The sequence below is a fragment of the Chrysochloris asiatica genome, unplaced genomic scaffold (assembly GCF_000296735.1).
Source record: "Chrysochloris asiatica unplaced genomic scaffold, ChrAsi1.0 scaffold00367, whole genome shotgun sequence".
In the NCBI taxonomy this organism is placed as follows: domain Eukaryota; kingdom Metazoa; phylum Chordata; class Mammalia; order Afrosoricida; family Chrysochloridae; genus Chrysochloris; species Chrysochloris asiatica.
The window spans coordinates 807470-827493 of NW_006408885.1; the positions used below are offsets into that span (position 1 = coordinate 807470).

At 44.9% G+C, this 20024-nt stretch overlaps 1 protein-coding gene across 1 annotated transcript in view; it reads right to left on the minus strand.

Moving 5' to 3' along the window:
* Window positions 1-5394: 5394 nt before the first annotated feature.
* Window positions 5395-20024, minus strand: part of UROC1 (urocanate hydratase 1) — a 59380-nt gene continuing 44750 nt past the window's right edge. The window contains exons 17-20 of the mRNA XM_006876222.1: window positions 18314-18413; window positions 10807-10888; window positions 7021-7120; window positions 5395-5535 (exon numbers count right to left, since the gene is read on the minus strand). Of these exons, the coding sequence (XP_006876284.1) occupies window positions 5395-5535; window positions 7021-7120; window positions 10807-10888; window positions 18314-18413 (423 nt within the window). The remainder of the gene's footprint in view (window positions 5536-7020; window positions 7121-10806; window positions 10889-18313; window positions 18414-20024) is intronic.

Sequence of the window (20024 nt, forward strand, 5' to 3'; positions counted from 1 at the left end):
GCCCTTCTCTTGATGCCATTTGTTACCTCTCCCTGCTGGAGGCTGGCAGCAGGCTGATATGCTATGACCCAAGGAAGTCACCTTGTTTACCAGCATCCTTGGTATGGAGCCAAGAGGGGGCCTGAGGACTTGGCTGTGCTGAAAGCCACATGAGACCTTGCCCCAAGCTAACCATGGAGCCCTTCCTGTCCTGGAGGAAGGAGGGAGAAGAGGAGAGCCTAGTCTTAAGATTGAATATACCTTCCTTGTTTCTTCCTACTCAACTACCATTGAGTCAATTCCAACTCATGAAGATCTCATGTGTGTTACAGTAGAACTGGGCTTCACTGGGTTTTCAGTGCCTGGTTTCTCAAAGTAGATGTCCAGACCTCTCTTGAGATACCACTGGGTAGACTTGAACATTAACTGTTTGTAAAACCCAGGGGCTCCTTGTTTCTCCACAGGAACAGGGAATATCCGCACAGATAAATGAAGACATGTTAACAGATCTTTTATCAGTTAGAGACTGTGTTAGCTACACAGAACAAAGCCCTTCTAGGGTGGCTTTAACAAGCAAGGACCAAGGAGCCAGATCTGGACCTTGCTACTCGTACCTTTCATGTGGCACTATGATCCTCACAGTCACAAGATGGCTGCTGACTTTAAGGAATCACATCTCAAGTCTGGTAGGAAGAAAGGGAGAAGACAAAAAGCATCTTTCCTAAATGTCCTAACTAGCCGACTTTCACCTCATCTCATTGACTGGAACAAGTCAGTGGTCAATAGAAGATCAACTATCTTTACTGCGTACATGACTGAGTACAAACAAAGTTGGGACTTGTAAGGAATAAATGGTAGAGAACTGGGAAGGAGATGAACAGTTTTTGAGTGGTTGAGGACCCTGGATCCAGCTAGATCGACCCTTCTCCAATCTACAGATATGGGTGGGCATCAAGGGAATGGAAAACTCCCGCTCCATCGCTCAATCTCTTTTCCATGTGTTGGGGCACTAGAACCAGTTGTTTCAGGTTTGCCCTGGGCTGGGCCTGGGACAAAGTGAATATGAGAATGAGAAGAGTAGTCAAGGCTGCCCCTAACACCTAACGAACGGCTCACTGAAGGCGCTGAAGTTATGGTGGACCAGGGTTTCAAGTATGGACAGACCAAGGCCCAGCCTCTGCCTAATTCCCTATGTGCCTGGCACAGAACAGGAGCTTGACACACACACAACTGTCAGATGCCAGCAGCAGAAGCATGTTCATTGGGTGGGGTGGGAAGGCTGGATGTGGAAGAGGGACAGGAACGCTTCTTTCCATCTGGTCCTTGTTTATAACTTGGGTAAGATGTCAACTTGACTGGGTCAGAATTCTCGGAGGTTTAGCAATTAAGATGTAGGACTTCTGATGTGGCACTGTAGGGTCTCTATGGGTTGGAACCGACTCGACAGCACTTAACAACAACTGTATATATACATGTTGTGTTATTGAGTGTTTTGATTTATACTGACTCAGTATAGGGTTTCCATGGAGCAGCTGGTGAGTTTGAACCACCGACTTTGCTGTTCAAACCCACCTTGCAGACCAGTACTTTATCCTACGGTGCCACAGCAGGACTTATATATAGGAGTTGTTGTTGTTGTTAAGTGCCATGGAGTCATTTCCAACTCATAGCAACCCTGAATAGGGTTTCAAAGGAGTTATTGGTGAGCTTGAACCTCTGACCTTGCAGTTCAAACCTTACAGACCAAGGGTGAGTCAAAAATTATCTGTACTCTGGTTGTAGAATTTCTTTTAATCAACTTTTAGAAAAGACAAATACATCATTTTTTTACACAATCTTCTTGTTTTTCAATACTTTGTCCATCTGTCAACAAGCTTTTTCATTCCCTTATTAAAAAATGTTTTAGGCTGAGTTGTGAGCCATGAAGTCTTCACTTCTTCACCAGAAGCAAATCTTCATCCTTGAAGGGCTGCTTTCAGGGGACCAAACAGGTGAAAGTCCCAGGGAGCAAGATCAGGACTATTGGGAGAATGCTTTAACACCCCAAAAGAAATTTTAGCAGTGTCAACAGTGTGGGCAGAGGTGTGGATGTGCACTGTCATGTAAGACCACAATGTCCTTGCATAGCAATCCTCTGCATTTAATCCGAAGTTTAGGCTTCAATTCTTCAGTGAGCATCTCATTGAAATGAACATTGTTGATTGTTGAACCTATGTGCTGATAGTGTTCCAATACTGGCCCTTGAGAATCCCAGAAAATTGTAACCATCAATTTTCCAGCTGATGGTTGACTTTTGCACTTTTTCTTGGTCAGCAACTGAGGATGTTTTCATTCCATACTCTGATGTTTACTCTGCTGTTACTGTTATATATGTGTGTGTATACATACATATAGTCCTGGTGTGGCGCTGTGTGGGTTAATGCACCAGACTGCAAAGTCGTTTGAACCACAAGGTTGGTGGTTCAAGCTCACCAGTCGCTCCTTACAAACCCTATACAGGGTCGCTATGAGTTGGAACTGACTTGATGGCACTTAACAACAACAATATATACATATAAAAGGATCTCTGGTAGCATAATGATTGCCAGTCAGGCTGCTTATCTCAAGGTTGGCAGTTCAAAATTACCAGAGGTTCTATAGAAGAAAGATGAGGCTTTCTGCCCCCATAAAGATTTACAGCCTTGGGAAGCCTATACAGGGTCGCTATGAGTCGGAACCGACTCCATGGCACATAACCACCACCATATATAGCATATATATATTGTTGTTAAGTGCTGTGGAGTCAGTTCCGACTCATAGTGACCCTGTACAGTATTTCCGAGGAGCAGTTGATGAATTTGAACCACCAACCTTGCATTTCAAACTGATCTAACAGCACACCAGGAAAAAGTCAGCAGTTCAAACCTACCAGCTGCTCTTCAGAAATCCTATACAGGGTCACTATGAGTTGGAAGCAACTTGATGGCACTTAAAAACTATATATATATATATTTTTTCCCCCCCTGGGTGTGGTGCTGTAGGATCAGCACTGGACTGCCAACCACAAGGTTGGTGGTTCAAACCCACCAAATGCTCCTTGGAAACCTAGAAACCCTATACAGGGTTACTCTGGGTTGGAACCAATTGGACGACACTTAACATATATGTATGCATGTCATTGTTAAGTGCTGTAGAGTTGATTCTGACCCATAGCGATCCTGTATAGTGTTTCTGAGGCTTCAAGTCATTCAGGATCAGAAAGTCTCATATTTCCTGGATGGAGTAGCTTGTGGACCTTGTGATTTGTAATCCAGTGCTTACTGTATGGAGCCACCACACACATATATATATATGTGCACTGGTGTGGTGCTGCGGGCTAAAGCACTGGACTGAAAGTTTGTTGTTAAGTTGTTGTTGTTGAACTTCAAGGTTGGTGGTTCAAGTCATCAGCTGCTCCTCGGAAAGCTTATACAGCATCATTATGGGCCAGAACCGACTCGATGGCAGTTAAGCGTCTTCGAGTGTGTCCCAACTCATAGCGACCCTGTATATACATACGGGATCCTGGTGTGGCATTGTAGAATAAGCACTGGACTGTTAACCTCAAGGTCAGCAACTCAACCCTGTCAGCCTTGGAAACTCTATACAAGGTCACTATGTGTCAGAACTGACTGGAAATCACTTAGCAACAATATATAAACTTCACTGGTTTTGCTTCTCTAGAGAACCAGCCTAAAATACCACCTTCTCCTCTGGATCCAGGTGTTTTTATTCTGTTACACAGATTATGAAATGGAGGCTCAGAGAGGCCAAGGTCCCCCAGGCCTTGTTAGGAGAGTTATGAGAAAATGAATATTGTCTGGCTTGAAATCCAATCTTAATTTAGAAGTAAGTTTTATTTTTATAAGAGAGAAGCACTCTTACACATTGAGATTCCAGAAAGCAGAATTTGACCTTGAATCCTTGTCCATTAGCACATTCATTACAATGGGAAAGGGCCTATTTAATTTAATCTAAAAGGGGGAGGGGGGTCCTGGTGTGGCGTTGTGGGCTAATGTGGCAGACTGCAAAGTCCTTTGAACTGCAGGTGGTTCAAGCTCACCAGCTGCTCCTTGGAAACCCTACACAGGGTCTCTATGGGTTGGACTTGACCCAAGGGCACTTAACAACAACAAGGCGGTGGGGGAGAGTGAACCTATCACCCCACCCCCATCTCCTAGGCCTGGTCACATAACAGGATGCTGCTACAGTCTGTCCTAGTTTGGGAAACAGGAAGTACCAGCCTCCTCGGAACCATCTGGAACTTGTCTTGCATTCACAAAGAGTCTACTCTGGATAAGGCAAAAGGTTTGACCCCTCAACTCCCCCTGGATGTGCCAAACCAGACAAGTGTCCTCAGCAGACGTCACTGCTCTTGTTGGGGGAATCTGTCTCCCCACTTTCCCCCACAGCAGCCTTATGCTTTCCTCCCACCTGAACCCAACTCCCCAGGACGGGTAGTCCCATCCAAGCCTGCAGCTCCCTGCCTCAGGGGCAAGGGAGTGGGTGTGGCACAGCCACTTTCAGGCAGCCCAGCTCCAACAGAACTTTCTGGTGAATTTCTAAATGCTGCCCTTAAGGCTCAAGATGATCACATTTCTGGCTGTGCTGGCCTCAAGGAATGCCCTATGCTTTATTTCATGCCTACCAAATGATCACTGACCTTTAGGGCAGAGCTCAGATTCTACCTGCTCTCTGAAGCCTTGCCTGCCTTCATCCCCAATATTGTTTCCCTTCTGCCCCACAATATCATACACAGACTCCACTTTAGCATGTGCCACGTTATATTTTGTTTAGTGCCCATCTAGGAGTCCTGGTGGGCGCTGTGGGTTAATGTGCCAGACTACAAAGCCATTTGAACTGCAAGGTCAGCAATTCCAGCTCACCAGCTGTTCCTAAGAAACCCTATACAGGGTTGCTATGGGTCAGAACCGACTAGATGGCACTTAACAACAACAACAGTCTACCTTACTCTCTGAGAGTGATGTCCTGTATGTGTGTCACCTGGAGCACTAAGGTACAAGAAGCACTTGAACAAATGTGTGGGCAAGCAAGCTAGTGGACCAATGGATCTGTGCGATGTGGTGAGACACTCAAATACTGCAAGAACACCTGCCCGTTTATAGGAGGGAGGATGTGTGAGGCTCAGGAGAAACCTAAATACACAAGATCAGCGATAGCTGTCCAGGTCCCACAGCACTCCTGGGTGCAGGCCTGGGCTGGCCCTCCAGGGTGGCTATGGCATGTCTGTGGGCTGGGGGTGCATCTTTAGCTGCTTGAGAAGCACAGGGAAGGAAGATGTGCAATGGAAGGGAAAGGGCTGTGAGGAGGCAGTGCAGTAAGCCTAGGACCAAAGGTGACGGTGATGCAAGAGGCCACACCCGGCTCACAGGCTGCTCAGGGCCGCAGGGCCTTCTGAAGTAGGCGTTCATCAGCCACCTCATGAGGGAGAGTCACCACCAAGCCCTTGTTCTCCTGCATTGTCTGGCGGATGATCTCGTAGGCTTTCCGGTTTCCAGACCAGCAGCGCCGGGCCACCTGACAGCATGGCCATGTTGTGGGGAAGAGAGAGGGGTGCAGCAGAGTCAGTGTTGCTTCTCAGCAAGAGATCCTGAGCACTCCATTTGGGTCCCAAACTCCCTGCCAGGATCCTCTGTAGGTATCAGTGGGGCCAGCAGTTTTTTGTACCTGCTCCCACCCCCAGCTCAGATGTCCTCCTTAATTGCCTAGACTCAAACCTCATGTCAGATCTAAAACGAAACGAGCATTCCATCCAGCTTAAACTCCCCTACTTCCCCCACCTGCAAGGATTATATCACCTCCATCAGGGACACCAGGCCCAACCAAGGGGTTTTCTCCACCCATGCAATCTACTTCCACCTGTTGGTTCTGCCTTCAGAATTCCCTCCAACAACTTCCTTCTCTCTATGGTCCTCACCAGGCTCAAGCCACCATCTCTCCCCTGGAGGATGGCCACAGCCTCCCCTACCCATCCCCAGATATGTCTGCTACCATTCTTGTCCACCCCCAAGCACACTTCCTTACCCCACCCATCTAGTCTCCAGACCACAGCCAGGGGTTTTCTAGATTTCTAGATTACCGCAGTTCCCCCACTCCCCTGATTCTCATGGCTTGTACTGCCAGCAGGGTTAAGGGGAAACCCTATACCATCTGATGAAGGTCAACCTCTGCCCACCCTCTATCTAGGTCCCAGTTTGGTGGGCCCTTCAGTCATCTAATACCAAGATTGCTCTTAATCTTTAGGACTTTGAAACTGGTGAGATCCCCAAGTCCCCACACCTCTGCATTTTGCTGGCATCTTATTTGTAATGTGGCCATGGGGAGGAAGGTGAACTACAGGGGCCAACCAAGGGCCAGCATCTCTGGGAGGTTTGCTTTCTTCTGACTCTAGTCCAATGGGACATTTAGAGATGAAGGAAAGAGAACTCTTTATTATGTTGTTGTTGTTAAATGTCATCAAGTCAGCTCTGACTCATAGTGATCCTGTATAGGGTTTCCAAGGCCGTGGAGATCATAAATTTTTACATGAGCAGAAAGCCTCCTCTCCCCCGTGGGGCAGATGGATTCCAACTGCTGACCTTGTGGTTACCAGCCCAGTGCTTATTCTATTATTGTTGTTGTTGTTGTTAGTGGCATCAAGTCAGTTCTGACTCAACGGCCCTGTGTAGGGTTTCTGAGAAGCGATTGGTGGGTTTGAACTGCCGACCTTGTAGCTAGCAGTCCAGTGTACATCCTATAGCAGCCTTCAGTACAGCAGTGGGTGGGAGGGTTGGGAGTGAACGAGGCTAGTCTATGTGCACAGAGGACAGTCTGGAGGATTAGAGCCACGGCAGGGAAACCAAGAGAGTATGGTGGTCTGACAAGGAGGGCAGCTCTAGAGTGGGATGGGGAGCTGGAGAGCAGTGTAGAAGTGGGAAGGGCAGGCAGGACTTATTCTTGAAGGTTCTGAAGGAGAGGAGGCCGAGTTTTAGAGAGAAACGAGAAAGGGAGGAGGGGACTCACCCCGTTGGAGACATCCCAGCCGAGCATTGCCTTGGCTTTCTGCTCAGCCTCTTTAGTCCCGTTGAGCACAAGGCCAAATCCCCCATTTATCACCTCACCCCTGCAAAAGGAGCAGACAGACAAACAGCTGAAGAAATGGCTCTCCGTGAGGCACAGAGTTTCTATTTCCACAGCAGCCCCATGCTCTCTCCAACATCCCTTCTGAACACAGGAAGCATGCAGGGGTGGTGGTGGTGAAGTGGGGGCCCACCGGGGTTGCTACATGTTCAGTTCTCTGCCTGTTTGTGCCATGGGCTTTTCCACTATGACCCCTCACCACTGTGTGCACCCTGCCTTGACCTTCTGTGTACACTATGCCCTGGCTCTTCTGACTTCATTGATTGCTTAGAACTTTCTTTGCACTTGAAAGTATACTTCCTTCGGGTGTCTTGGACTGCTGAGTGCAATCATCATGACTTCAGATTTTATCTTTATTGTTTCTACCTGGTTCCTTTTTCTTTTTTCCTTCAGTTTAATCTGTGATCTTTTTAATGACTTGATTTGAAGGCTGAGTTCTTTTATTTTCAGTATGTCTTGTTTTCTAATTAATGCATTTCTCTGAGCACTGTTTGACTACATTTAACAGACCCATCATTGTTCTCACTCAGTTCTTAAGGGACGTAACTGGAATCTTATTTAAGCATGCTAGCACTCTCTCACTTTCTGGGCATGTTTGCCTTATAGCTCTCATCCACCAACACCTGTGAACACCTCTCTCCTTCCTGAAGCCCCTGGGTCTCTGTTCTCTTCCTCAAACCTCATTATCAAACCATAAAGAGTTCTAAGACATTTTTTATTGAGAAAAAAAGTCAGCATTCAGGAAAACATGGTGGGTTGAGTTTACATTTATCCTTGCTCCCTCCTAAGATTCCACTAAAATGACTATAACCAAATCTTTTATTATTGTTTTGTAACCACAAAAATTTATCTCCCAAGAACAAAGAAAATGGCGAAGAATCAACAATGTCATTTTGGAAAGAGAAGAGCAAGACATAAGGAAGTTGATGTTTGAGCCAAGTAACAGAGAAGAACTAAGGTAACCACCTTAGCTGCTTCCTGCCCTCAGAACCCAGAATACCTTGGTAACTGATGATACAAGAACCGCTGGCAATGAGAGCCTGCCGGCTAAACTCAGCAAGATGGCCAGAAGGCGGCTTAAGGTGTGGTGAGCCCCAGATGCCCTGTTCCACATCAAGCTGCCAAGAGACTGCCTATGCCAAGCTGGCAGGACACTGGAAGTGACCCCTACCATGCTGACTCAGGTCCTTTAGGTCTGGATGCAAAGACAAAGGCACATGAAGAAGAGACTGACCCCTGACCCCACTCTGCAGCCAGGCAGCTCTGACCCAAAAGTCCCACTAAACACACAGGGCCCCAGTCAGCTGGGTGGCATCCCTCCAAACATGAGCAGACAGCAAGGACAGACAGCCAAAGCCAGAGACCAAAACAAGCTATCAGAAAGAGGGACAATCGAGGGAGCAGAATCCCATGTAACGCTGGCCACTGCTGGCTTCACAAAGTTTGAACACCAACACAGGGAGCCAGGAGACAGACAGCAGAAGACAAGGGGGAACCAACCCCAAGAATAAGCACTGTAGGCCTATTACTCAGAGATGTGAATTTAAGGATGACAACAACAACAAAAATGCAGCTAAAGAATTGAAAGTGGTTTCACTTTACAGTAGGACTGGCCAGGGACAGATTTTTTTTCTGTATGCAGCTAACATTTTAAGTTATATACACATGGATTTTAGAGACTCCGAAGTGAACCTTAAGAACTGTCCCAAAGAGGCCTTAAGAACAGAGGGCTAAAGAACATTGGTTCCAGCATCTGGACCCCTGTGTCCCTTTCCACAGAGCCTGAAGGGCAGATCTCAACAACTCAGAAATTTGTGGGGACATTCCTGAGAGATACTGGGCATTCTCTTGGGGCACCCCCTGCCTGAGCTAACCCTGGTGTCCCCTGCCCCATGTCCTGGTGTTATGGCCTTTTTCATAGCCTGCTCTTCTCTGGCCTTTTATTCGTGTTATCCTAAGGTCTGGGGTGCCACATCCTAGGAGACCATCTAGAGGCAGACCCCGGCTCCCCCATCAAACCTGTGGCTTTGGGGCAAGTTACTTAGCAGTGGTACAACCTCACTCTCTTATCTCATAATCAGGGCAGAGATACCAGGTACCCAATAGCCTGCCCACTCTGCCCTGCCTTGTCCTTCTCCAGCTTGCTTATCAGAAAGGACATGTGTGGGGGTCATATTTTCCACTAAGTAAAGCCACCTGACTGAGCTGCAGCCCTGAATTCTATGCCAGCCCATACAAATGCTCTGGGAAGCTTGGCTGCTAATGGACTTGGCTCCTCTGCCAAAGGACTGTAAGATCTGGCCAAAACAGGCTCAGAGGTCACCTCAGAGACATCCACCAGAGTGATCCTGGGAGCTGCCCTCCCTTCCCAATGCCAGAGCGCCCCCAGCTGCTTGGAGGAGCCTGAAGGCTAGTAATTCCCCCAGTTGACCCTCCCTGGGGTGGGCTCTCTCGTAGGCGCAACTCCTAAGGAGTTACAGAGTTTGCATTAAAAGTGAGTTTCTTTGGTTCAGATTCAATCTGCCCTCCCCCACCCCCGGGGCTTGCTGGTTCTATGACCTTGGGAAAAGCACTTGACTTTTCTGTGCCTCAGTTGTCTCATCTGTAAAATGCATTTTCTTCCTAAGGTGACATTGTGGGTTCAAAGAATTTAACAAATGCTTGACCCATTTGTATGGTCAATATTCACTAAAAAAGAAAACAAAATAAAAACTTGCTGCCAGTGAGTGAGTGGACCCATTTGTTACAGAGTAGAACTGCTCCACAGGGTTTTCCTGGCTGTAATCTTTACAGAAGCAGGTTTTTCTTCATGGTCCGCCTAAGTGAGGTTAATAGTCTAGCAGAAGCCATTTGTGCCACCGAGCATTGCCTTTGTGCAAATGCCTGGCGTATGGCCAGTAAATGTTATTTAGTAAATTTCAGTAAGAGATTCTTAGAAGCAGCATCCTGTAAATGCCAGTTGAGGTCTCCTACAAGATCCTCCCATACGTTTTCATCCTCTCTTGTTGGAAATGAGAAACAGCCTGTGAGGGCAAAGCCAGAATAAGTAAAGGGCAAAGCCAAAGCCCAGGAAACCTGGCTTCTGACTCCAGTTGTCTGGTATACCACGTCACTGCCTTCTCAAGTCAGATGATGAGATTTGGAAAGCACTGGGAAAATTCCATACAAAAACACCTAAAAAATCAACTTGAAAACGGAAATAAAAATGATAGTTGCAGTTTACACTGACTATCTACAATAGGTTTTAGTCTCCTGGTTGACAGGCGAGACACCTCTAAGATAGAACGAGTGACTAAGATCCTTCCCTACATATATCCCACTGCCTTTGAGCTCATGTGAGGAGCACTTGTACAACAAAGCCATTAGCAGACTTTGTAGAGGCAGTGAGGTGAGGGTGGTGGTGGTTGTTGTTAAGTGCCGTGGAGTCGATTCCGACCCCATAGCGACCCTGTATAGGGTTTCCGAGGAGCAGCTGGTGAACTTGAACCACCGACCTTGCAGTTCAAATGGCTTTGCAGTCTGGCGCATTAACCCACAGCACCACACCAGGAGTCCTGGAGGGTGGTAGGCCCCAGAATTTCAACTGCCCAATCCTGGCCTGGCCTGGCCTGGCCTGGCCTGCAGGACTTCTACATCAGCCCACAATTCCATCCTCCAAAACCATCTTACCAGCCAACGCCCCCTCCATTGTGAAGTGCTACCCAGGTGGCTCCTCGGAAGGCATCTCCCACGAAGTTCTGCACAGCCATATCTGTGGAAACAGAGACCACTCCCATTATTCCCTGAATGCAGTGTTGGACTACCCAATAAGCAAGATACGCACAGGCTTACTTGTGCTTACTTTCTAATCTGTATTGGACAACTTCACATTTTTTTCATCACATCCAAGATTTTGCTAAAAAATGAAAAGGATGTATGTAGCAGTGGTTTTAGCTCAGAGATGTAGAAAGTCAAAGAGCACCACTCTCACCCTTGAAACAACAAAACGAAAAGCAGATTAATGACTTTTCTTGACCCCATCAGAGAGCTGAGAACCCAGGGCAAACAACCAACCTGAAATCTGAGGGCAAAGAGGAAGTCAGAGCAATGGGACCCAAGCTGATCACCTTGTAAATTTCTAACAAACTGTCAAAGAATGAGCATCTGCAGGTTTCTTGCAAGAACCACACTGAGTGTTCACAGGGATGATCAGGGAGAATTCTGAGAAAGTATGCCTCCTGGGTCTGGAGGAGGGAAACGCCACCCAGATCCATCTCCCCTTTCTCCTTCTGGAACAAAAGCCTTGGTCTGCAGGGAGATGAGTAATGCAAAACAAAAACAAAACACCTGTCACTTAAAGTGATGGTCGAAACCCACTGCATCTGGGGGAAGGGAACAAGAAAAAACATACTTGCTCTGGGGAGAGACAGGAGCACTTGGGAATACATCCTACCTCTGAGACTCAAGGACATAGTGCCTGTCTAAGATGAAGACCTAATTAGAACGTCAGAGAACACCAGGCTAACAAGCATTAAGTAAAAATCAAGGCTTCAAACTGGGTCATTCCAGTTCAACCGTCCTGCTGAGCTAGAACTTCATCCCAGCTGTACAAAATCCGAATCCACATTTTAACTAGATTCCCCAGGCATACATAAGAATCACTTGGGGATCTTGCTGGGAAATGTAGATTCTAATTCAGTATATCTGGGGTGGAAATGCAAATTCTCAGCAGGGGGTTGAACTGGAATGAACCCGTTGAAAGCTCAGGTAAAAATAGAACCTCTCAGGCAGCGCAGTACAAAGAGAAGCAGAGGAAGGAAGACACTGAGAAATGATCTCTGGTAAACCAGTCCACAGAGTCCTGGAGTTATGGCGCTGTGGGTTAATGCACTGGGCTGTAAAGTCTCTTTCAAGAGCAAAGTTTGTGGTTCAAGCTCACCAACTGCTCCTCAGAAACCCTATATAGAGTGGCTATGGGTTGGAATCGACTCGAGGGCACAGAGCAACAGCAACAAAGTTTAGTCTACATCCTAAACACAGAGTATCATTAGAGGAATCTGAGCATCTCTGGTGGTGCTGTGTTTAAAGTAATCAGCAGTTAACCAAAAGGTCAGTGGTTTAAATCCAGCAGCCATTCTGTGTGACACAGAGTAATCTTCTGAGAAGATTTACAACTTTGGAAACCCTATAGGGCAGTTCTACTCTGTCCTATGGGGTTGTTATGAGTCAGCATTGACTTGAGCAGTGGGCTGATTTTGGGGTTGGCACACTGATGGAGACCACAGCAATACCATTTTTGAAACTCCTCCCAATTCCTAATGTGATCACCATAACCCTCACACTAAGGGTCGACAGAAAGAAAGGTGGGTTCAACACTAAGTATAAAACTCCTTACCTCAGTAGAACCTGATTCAGTTCTAACACCAACTATCAGAGAATTTTAAGTAACTGTGATTAATGTTGGTGTGACGCTGTAGGATAAACACTGGACTGCTAACCACAAGGTCGGCAGTTCAAGCCCACCAGTCGCTCCTTGGAAACCCTATATAGGGTCGGTATGAACCTGAACTGACTTCACCATGGCATTTAACAACCACAAAATGACTAAGATGCTAAAGGTTCAATGGACTAAGACAACAGCAAGGTCAGATGGATGGTATTTTGCAAAAACAGTCAAATGGAAAGTCTAGAAACACAAATCATAATCAAAGAGATAAAGAATGTCTTCAATAGATTCTCATGGACTTGATATAGCTAAGGAGAGCATCTGTGAACTTGAAGACTGGTCAATAGGAATTGTTGTTGTTGTTGTGATGTGCCATGGAGTCAGTTCTGACTCCTAGCGACCCCGTACAGGGTTTCCGAGGCTGGAAATCTTTACAGGAGCAGAAAGTCTCATTTTTCTCCCACGGAACAGCTGGTAGTTTCAAACTGCTGACCCTGAGGTTAGCAGCCCAATTGGTAACCACTACGCTACCAGAGCTCAATAGTAATTACTCAAACGGAAATACCAATAACAAGAAAATAAAATCAGCACAAAGCACCCAAGAGCTAGGGGATCCCAAACAATTTAGCGTACGTATAATCAGAATCAGAAAGAGAAGAGAGATAGAATGGGAAATTCATATTTGAAGAAAGAATGAGTGAGACTTTTCCAAACTTAACAGCAGACATCAAACCATAGATTCAAGTATAAATAGGACAAATAGAATAAATGAAATTAAGACAAATTTTTGAAATATTTTTCATAGCTCTAAAAATGGCTGGTATGGCACTGTAGGATAAGCACTGGACAACTCACCACAAGGTCAGTGGTTCAAAATCACCAGTCACTCATCAGAAACCCTATACCGGGTCGCTATGAGTCAGAATCAACTCAACAGCACTTAATAACAGCAAGAACAACAAAAATGACTGTCTAAAGTAAAACTATTAATGATATACTGTGTTCACAGCATATGTAAAAGTAAAATACATGAAAATAACATAAAGGATGTGAACAATTGAGACCATACTGTGAGAAGTTCCTTATACTGTATTGTATGTTGTTATTAAGGAGCTCTGGTATCATAGAGGTTATGAATCAGGCTGCACACCGCAAGGTCAGCAGTTTGAAACTACCAGCTGTTCCACAGGAGAAAGATAAGACTTTCTGCTCCTGTAAAGATTTATAGCCTCGGAAACCCTGTACAGGGTCGCTATGACTCGGAACCAACTCCGCGGCACATAACCACCACCACCACATTGTTATTAAGTGCCATTGAGTTAGTCCCAACTCACAGTGACCTTGTATAAGGTTTTCAAACAGTGACTGGTGGGTTTGAACTGTCAATAAGGAGGTCAGCAACCCAGTGCTAATCTCACAGCGCCACACCAGGACTCCTATATAAGAAGCACTATAATAACACGCTCAGCATTTCTCAAGCAGAAAGAACTGAAGGAAACAGTGAAGCCTTGACTTGCAACGTTGAAGGATTTTATGGGCAAAATATTGAACGATATAGAAAGCATCAAAAGAAGATGGAAAGTATATTCAGAGTTACTGTAACAAAAATAAATGGTCAATGTTTACCATTTCAGGAGATAACATATGATCTAGAGCCAATGGTATTGAAGGAAGAAGTCAAAGTTGCACAGAGGCCATTGGCAAAGAACAAGGCTCCAGGAATGGATGGGAAATAAATTTAAATCTTTCAACAAACTGATGCAGCACTGGAAGCACTCACCCATCTATGCCAAGAAATCTAGAAGACAGCTACCTATTGTATTGATAGGAAGAGAGCCATATTTGTTCCTATTCCAAAGAAAGGGGACCCAACAGAATGTGGAAATCATTGGACAGTACCATTAATATCACATGCAAGTCAAATTTCACTAAAGATAATTTAAAAATGGCTGCAATAGTACAGTGACAGAGGTTCAAGCCGGATTCGGAAGAGGAGGCAGAATGAGGGATATCATTACTGACGTCAGATGGATATTGGCTGAAAGCAGAGGGTACCAGAAAGATGTTTACCTGTGATTTATTGAGTATGCAAATGCTTTCAACTGTGTAGATCATGATAAGTTATGGACAACATTATGGAGAATGAGTATTCTGGAACACTTAATTATACTCATGAGGCAGTCGTTTGAACAGAACAGGGAGACACTGGATGGCTTAACTTCAGCGAAGGTGTTCACCAGGATTGTATTCTTTCACCATACTTATTTAATCTGCATTCTGAGCAAATAATTCGAGAAGCTGGACTATATGAATAAGAAAGGGGGAGGGTATCAGGATTGGAGAACCACCTGCGACATGCAGATGAACAGCCTTGCTTTCTGAAAGCAAAGAAGACTTAAAATACTTACTGATGAAGATCAAAAGATCACAGCTATCAGTATGGGCTCCACCTCAAAGTAAAGAAAACAAAAATCCTCACCACTGGACCAGTAAATAACATCATGATAAATGGAGAAAAGATTGAAGTTGTCACACTCCATTTTGCTTGGATCCATTATAAACACTCATGGAAGCAGCAGTCAAGAAACCAAACGACGTATTGCATTAGGCAAATCTGCCGCACAGGACCTCTTTAAAGTGTTCAAAACCAAACATGTCAGTTTGAGGACTACGGTGTGCCTGACCCAAGCCATGGTTTTTTCAATAGCTTCACCGGCGTGTGAAAGTTGGACAGTGAATAAGGAAGCTCATAGAAGAATTGATGTATTTGATTTATGGTGTTGGTGAAGAATGTTAAAGGTCCTATGGACTTTCAGAAGAACAAACAAATCTGTGTTGGAAAAAGTGCAACCAGAATGCTTCTTAGAAGCCAGAATGTGAAGACTTTGTTTCTCATACCTTGGACATATTATCAGGAGGAACCAGCCTGATAATATGTCCAAAGTGGAGGGTAGTGAAAAAGAGAAGACCTCTAACAAGATGGACTGGCACAGTGGCAGCAGCAAAGGTCTCAAGCATAGCAGCAATTATGAGGATGGTGCAGGACCGGACAGTGTTTCCTTCCATAATGTGTTGTTGTTGTTGTTAAGTGCCGTCAAGTCGGTTCCGACTCATAGCGACCCTGTACAGGGTTTCCGAGGCTGTAAATCTTTACGGGAGTAGAAAGCCTCATCTTTCTCCCGCGGAGCGGCTGGTAGTTTTGAACCGCTGACCTTAAGGTTCGCAGCCCGATTCGTAACCACTACGCTACCAGAGCTCGTAATGTGTAAGGTCACTATAAGTCGGAACAGATGCAATGGGACCTAACAACCACAACAATATTGCTATATGAAGATGCACTTAAAGTATTGGAAATTTTATGTTATAAACCCTAGCGTGACCATCAAAATTATTTTTAAAAAGAAGTACAAATAACAGCTTAACAGAGCAGATAAAATTGAATAATAAAAAATGTTCAATTAATCCAAGAAAAGGTAGAAAAAGACGAAAACATTTTTTAAAAGTTATACAAATAGAAAACAGTTAGCAAGAAGGTATCTTTTAATGTATATATGGTCTGAAAAAGCCAGTTAAATAACAAGAGGTTATTAGATTTGATTTTTAAAAAACCCAACAAGATCTGACTAACTACAATATGCCATCTACATGCAGCCTCCTTTATAATTAAAGACAAAAATAGGCCAAAAGTAAAAGGATAGAGAAATAACATATCGTAAAAACACTAACCAAAAGAAAGTTGAAGCAGCTATGTGGTAAGTCAACCAATGGCCTAATCCCTGGAACCTGTGAATATTACCTTTTACAGCAAAATGGACTTCCCAGGTGTGAAGGATTTTGAGATGGGAAGATTATCTTGGATTGGCCAAGTGGACCCTAACACAGACATAAATGTCCTTATAAAAGGAAGGTAGAGGGAGGTTTAACTACACAAAAGCATTGCTGTTGAGTGCTGTCGAGTCAGTTCCGACTCATAGCAACCCTGTATAGGGTTTTCCGAAGATCGGCTGGAGAGCTAGAACTACTGACATTGTGGTTCAAAGTGAATTTGCAGTCCAGTGCATTAACCCACAGCGCCACACCAAGCCAATCAACAAAAGTAACAGGAAGCAGAGTCAGAGAGAGAAGGGGTTACACCCCAGACTTTGAAGACAAAAGAAGGGGCGCAGATCCAAGAAAAGTAGCTCTAGAATCTGAAACAGTGGGAGCAATACCCCGTCAATATATTGACTTTAGTCCTTGATTTTAGATTTCTGGTCTTCAGAACTGTAACAAAATGAATTTATGTGGTTTTAAGACACTAAATTCCTAGTAATTTCTCACAGAACCCAAACGAAACTAACACAAGCCTTATTCATATGAGACGAAGAAGCTCTCCAAACAAAGAATATTATTGAATATTATTAAATACTATTAATAAAGTGACATTACATAATGGTAAAGAGGACAACTCTCTAAGAAGTCATCATACTAAAGGAGTGTGCACCTAATAATGCTTTTGTTGTTGGTAAGTGCCGTCGAGTCTATTATGACTCATAGCGACCCTGTATAGGGTTCCTGAGGAGCAGCTGATAAATTTGAAGCATTAACCTTGTGGTTCAAACTGACCTTGCAGTCCAGTGCTTTATCCCACAGCATCACCCCAGGACTCTGGACCTAATAATAGAACTTCAGCTGGAAGTTAAAATGGATAGGACTAAAAAGGAGAAATTTCTTAAAACCACAAATGCAGTTAGAGTTTAATACTTCTCTTTCAGTAATTAATAGAATATGTAGGCTGAAAATCAGTAAGGATCTAGATTATCTGAATAGCACCATCAACAATTTGGCCAAATCAACAGTTGACTTGGCCACCAAATAACCAAACTGGTACTCCATCAAAACACCGCAGAATACATCTACTTCTCAAAATCATAGAGAACATTCAATAAGATAGAGCATACTCTGGGCCACAAAACAAACTTTAAACTAAAATAAATCAAACAAAACATTCTCAGAAAAGTTCATAGAAAGTTATCTGGAAAAGGCCCCTAAGACTTAGAAATTAAACCACATTTCTAAGCAACTCACTAACGTGTGACAATTCAAAAAGTACAGCCTAGAAACTCTATGGGACAGTTTTACTCTGTCATACAGGGCTGCTGTAAGTCAGAATCAACGCAAGGGACACAACAACAACAGTAGACACATAAACAAGGACATACACGGGGGGGCGGGGGGGGGGGGGGGACAGAAACCACGTGAAGGTATCCAAGCAGATAAAACACACCAAGGAGCACCCAGGGATACCAGCAAGGAAGGACCCTTCCCTAGAGCCAGCGCCCTGATCTGAACTCCTAAGCACTCAATCAGTGATACAATAAATTATTTTCTTTAAAGCCAAAAAATAAGGAAAGAAAAAAAAAATCAATGAAACTAAAGTCTTCTTTGAAAACATTAAAACCTTTAAAACAACCCTTTGAGGTAAGGTACTGTTCTTATGGTTTTACGGATGAGGAAACTGAGGTTCAGAAATGTTAAGCACCTTGCTGATCACCTGGCCAAATGCACACCCAAGTCTAGGGTAACCACCTATTCCAGTTTACCTGGCACTGGCTCAGTTTTAAAACTGGAACCTCTCAGTCCTAGATGGTTCACCCTACACCAAGTCTCTTGGACCCCAGAACATTTTTACAACATCATGAGGGAATGATTTTGAAATTAAATGCAAATTCAATATTAAAACACTTCTTACAATGTTTTGATCTTTCTCACCTGCACAGAAGGCAGAGCCATCGTAAATGTTGGAGGTCTCCCTAAAAGGGCTGTCTGTGCCGCTTACATCATGGTGGTCTCTGCTCAGGACCACCGGCGCCTGCAGCATGGAAGGATGTGTGATGTCAGACAATAGCATTCATAACAGTTGCCCGATAGAGGGCAGGGATCAAGGGTCAGGCCAACCAGAGGTCCTTCCAATCCCTCCCCTTGAAGATGGACTTCTGTCAGCAAGATACTGAAGTGCTGCCCTTTGTGTGAAAAAGGTCCCACAGGAGTATGTACTTATATGTGCATCCGAGAAAGCATGGGTCATCCAGGTGTCTGTGGAACGGGCAGGAAGGACGCTGACTTTTCTCTGAATTCTCATTTGCACTCCGAATTATTATTATTTTTTAAATCACATGCCATCTTCTCTATTTAAAACTATTTATTAGATTAAAAATAAGAAGATGCCTTCTAACCCTTAGAAATCACAACAAAGTGGGGTTCCTCAGGAACCTGATGACAAGACTTTAGGATTGTTTTTCATTTTTTAAAGAAATGAAGAGTTATCTGATAAAACAAACCTCTCCTGGGCTGGACCAGAATTATCCTTCTGTAAATGACCAGAATCTTCCAGACTAGCACCTCACACACAAACCTTTACTGATGCTGTCTGTAACTAATCCTATTGATTGATTTTGGAGATTTCTGTATGTCTGACATTACCTATGTGCTTTATACATTCACTTTTCACTACATCACTGTCCAGGTTGGTAAGACTGTCATGGTCCTCGGTTTACACACACACAAAACTGAGGCATAGAGAAGATAAGGAACTTGTCCAAAGTCATAAAGCAGGTGACTGGTGGTGTTGAGATTGAACCCACATGGGTGGGTTCTGCTGTTGTGTTACACACCCAGGCAGCCTGGCTCCTGAGCATGCAGTAATGAAAGGGGCCAGTGAACCAACCCGGGGAAAGTGACTTCCTGTTGTGGGCACAGCTGCCACTGACTCCCTATGTGACATTGGGTGTGACCTTGGGCTACTCATGCTTAGTTTGATATTGGAATAGCCGTGTTGACAGCACTCGTTGTTCCCCAGAGGACCTCAGAAAGCTTGGAGACCTGTATGGTTGACAGGCCACTTTGCCACTTCCTGTCCATTGAGTGGGACACTGTGGGAACACTGCAGTGGTTGAGATCTAAGGACAGGCAAACTCGGCCACCCCCCTGGACTAGCTCATGTGCTGAGAGGTGAAAGTGCACAGGGAGGTTCTGGTATGAAAGTTAAGTTCTACTTGGGACAATTTAAAATCACATGTGAAGGAATGGGGCACAAAGGAGCTACCCCAGAAAGATGGGGTGAAGAGAGTGGGAAAGGGAGTGGTCTGGTCTGGTTCCCCACTGCTACGACCACAGGAGAGAGAAGCAGGTCAGGATGAGGTCCCCAGAGCCCACATGGAGAGGTATGCTGTGCTCAAGCCACACAGCTAATCCCAGCAAGAGCCCGGGAGTCTTTCTTCCCTATCTCTAGGCTGTGGGTTGATCTCTTCAGCTCCTCACAGGTGGTCAGTGTCACAGGCTGCCTCTTACCCTCCCTGTGAAGACTATCAGGATGTAACTGCTGAGCTGAAAACCTGTCCTCCTGAATCCAGAGACCCTGTGGACCTGTCTCCTCAGCACCTGCTACTCTGGCCTGGCTGGCTAATTTCCTGAAAGCCCCCCC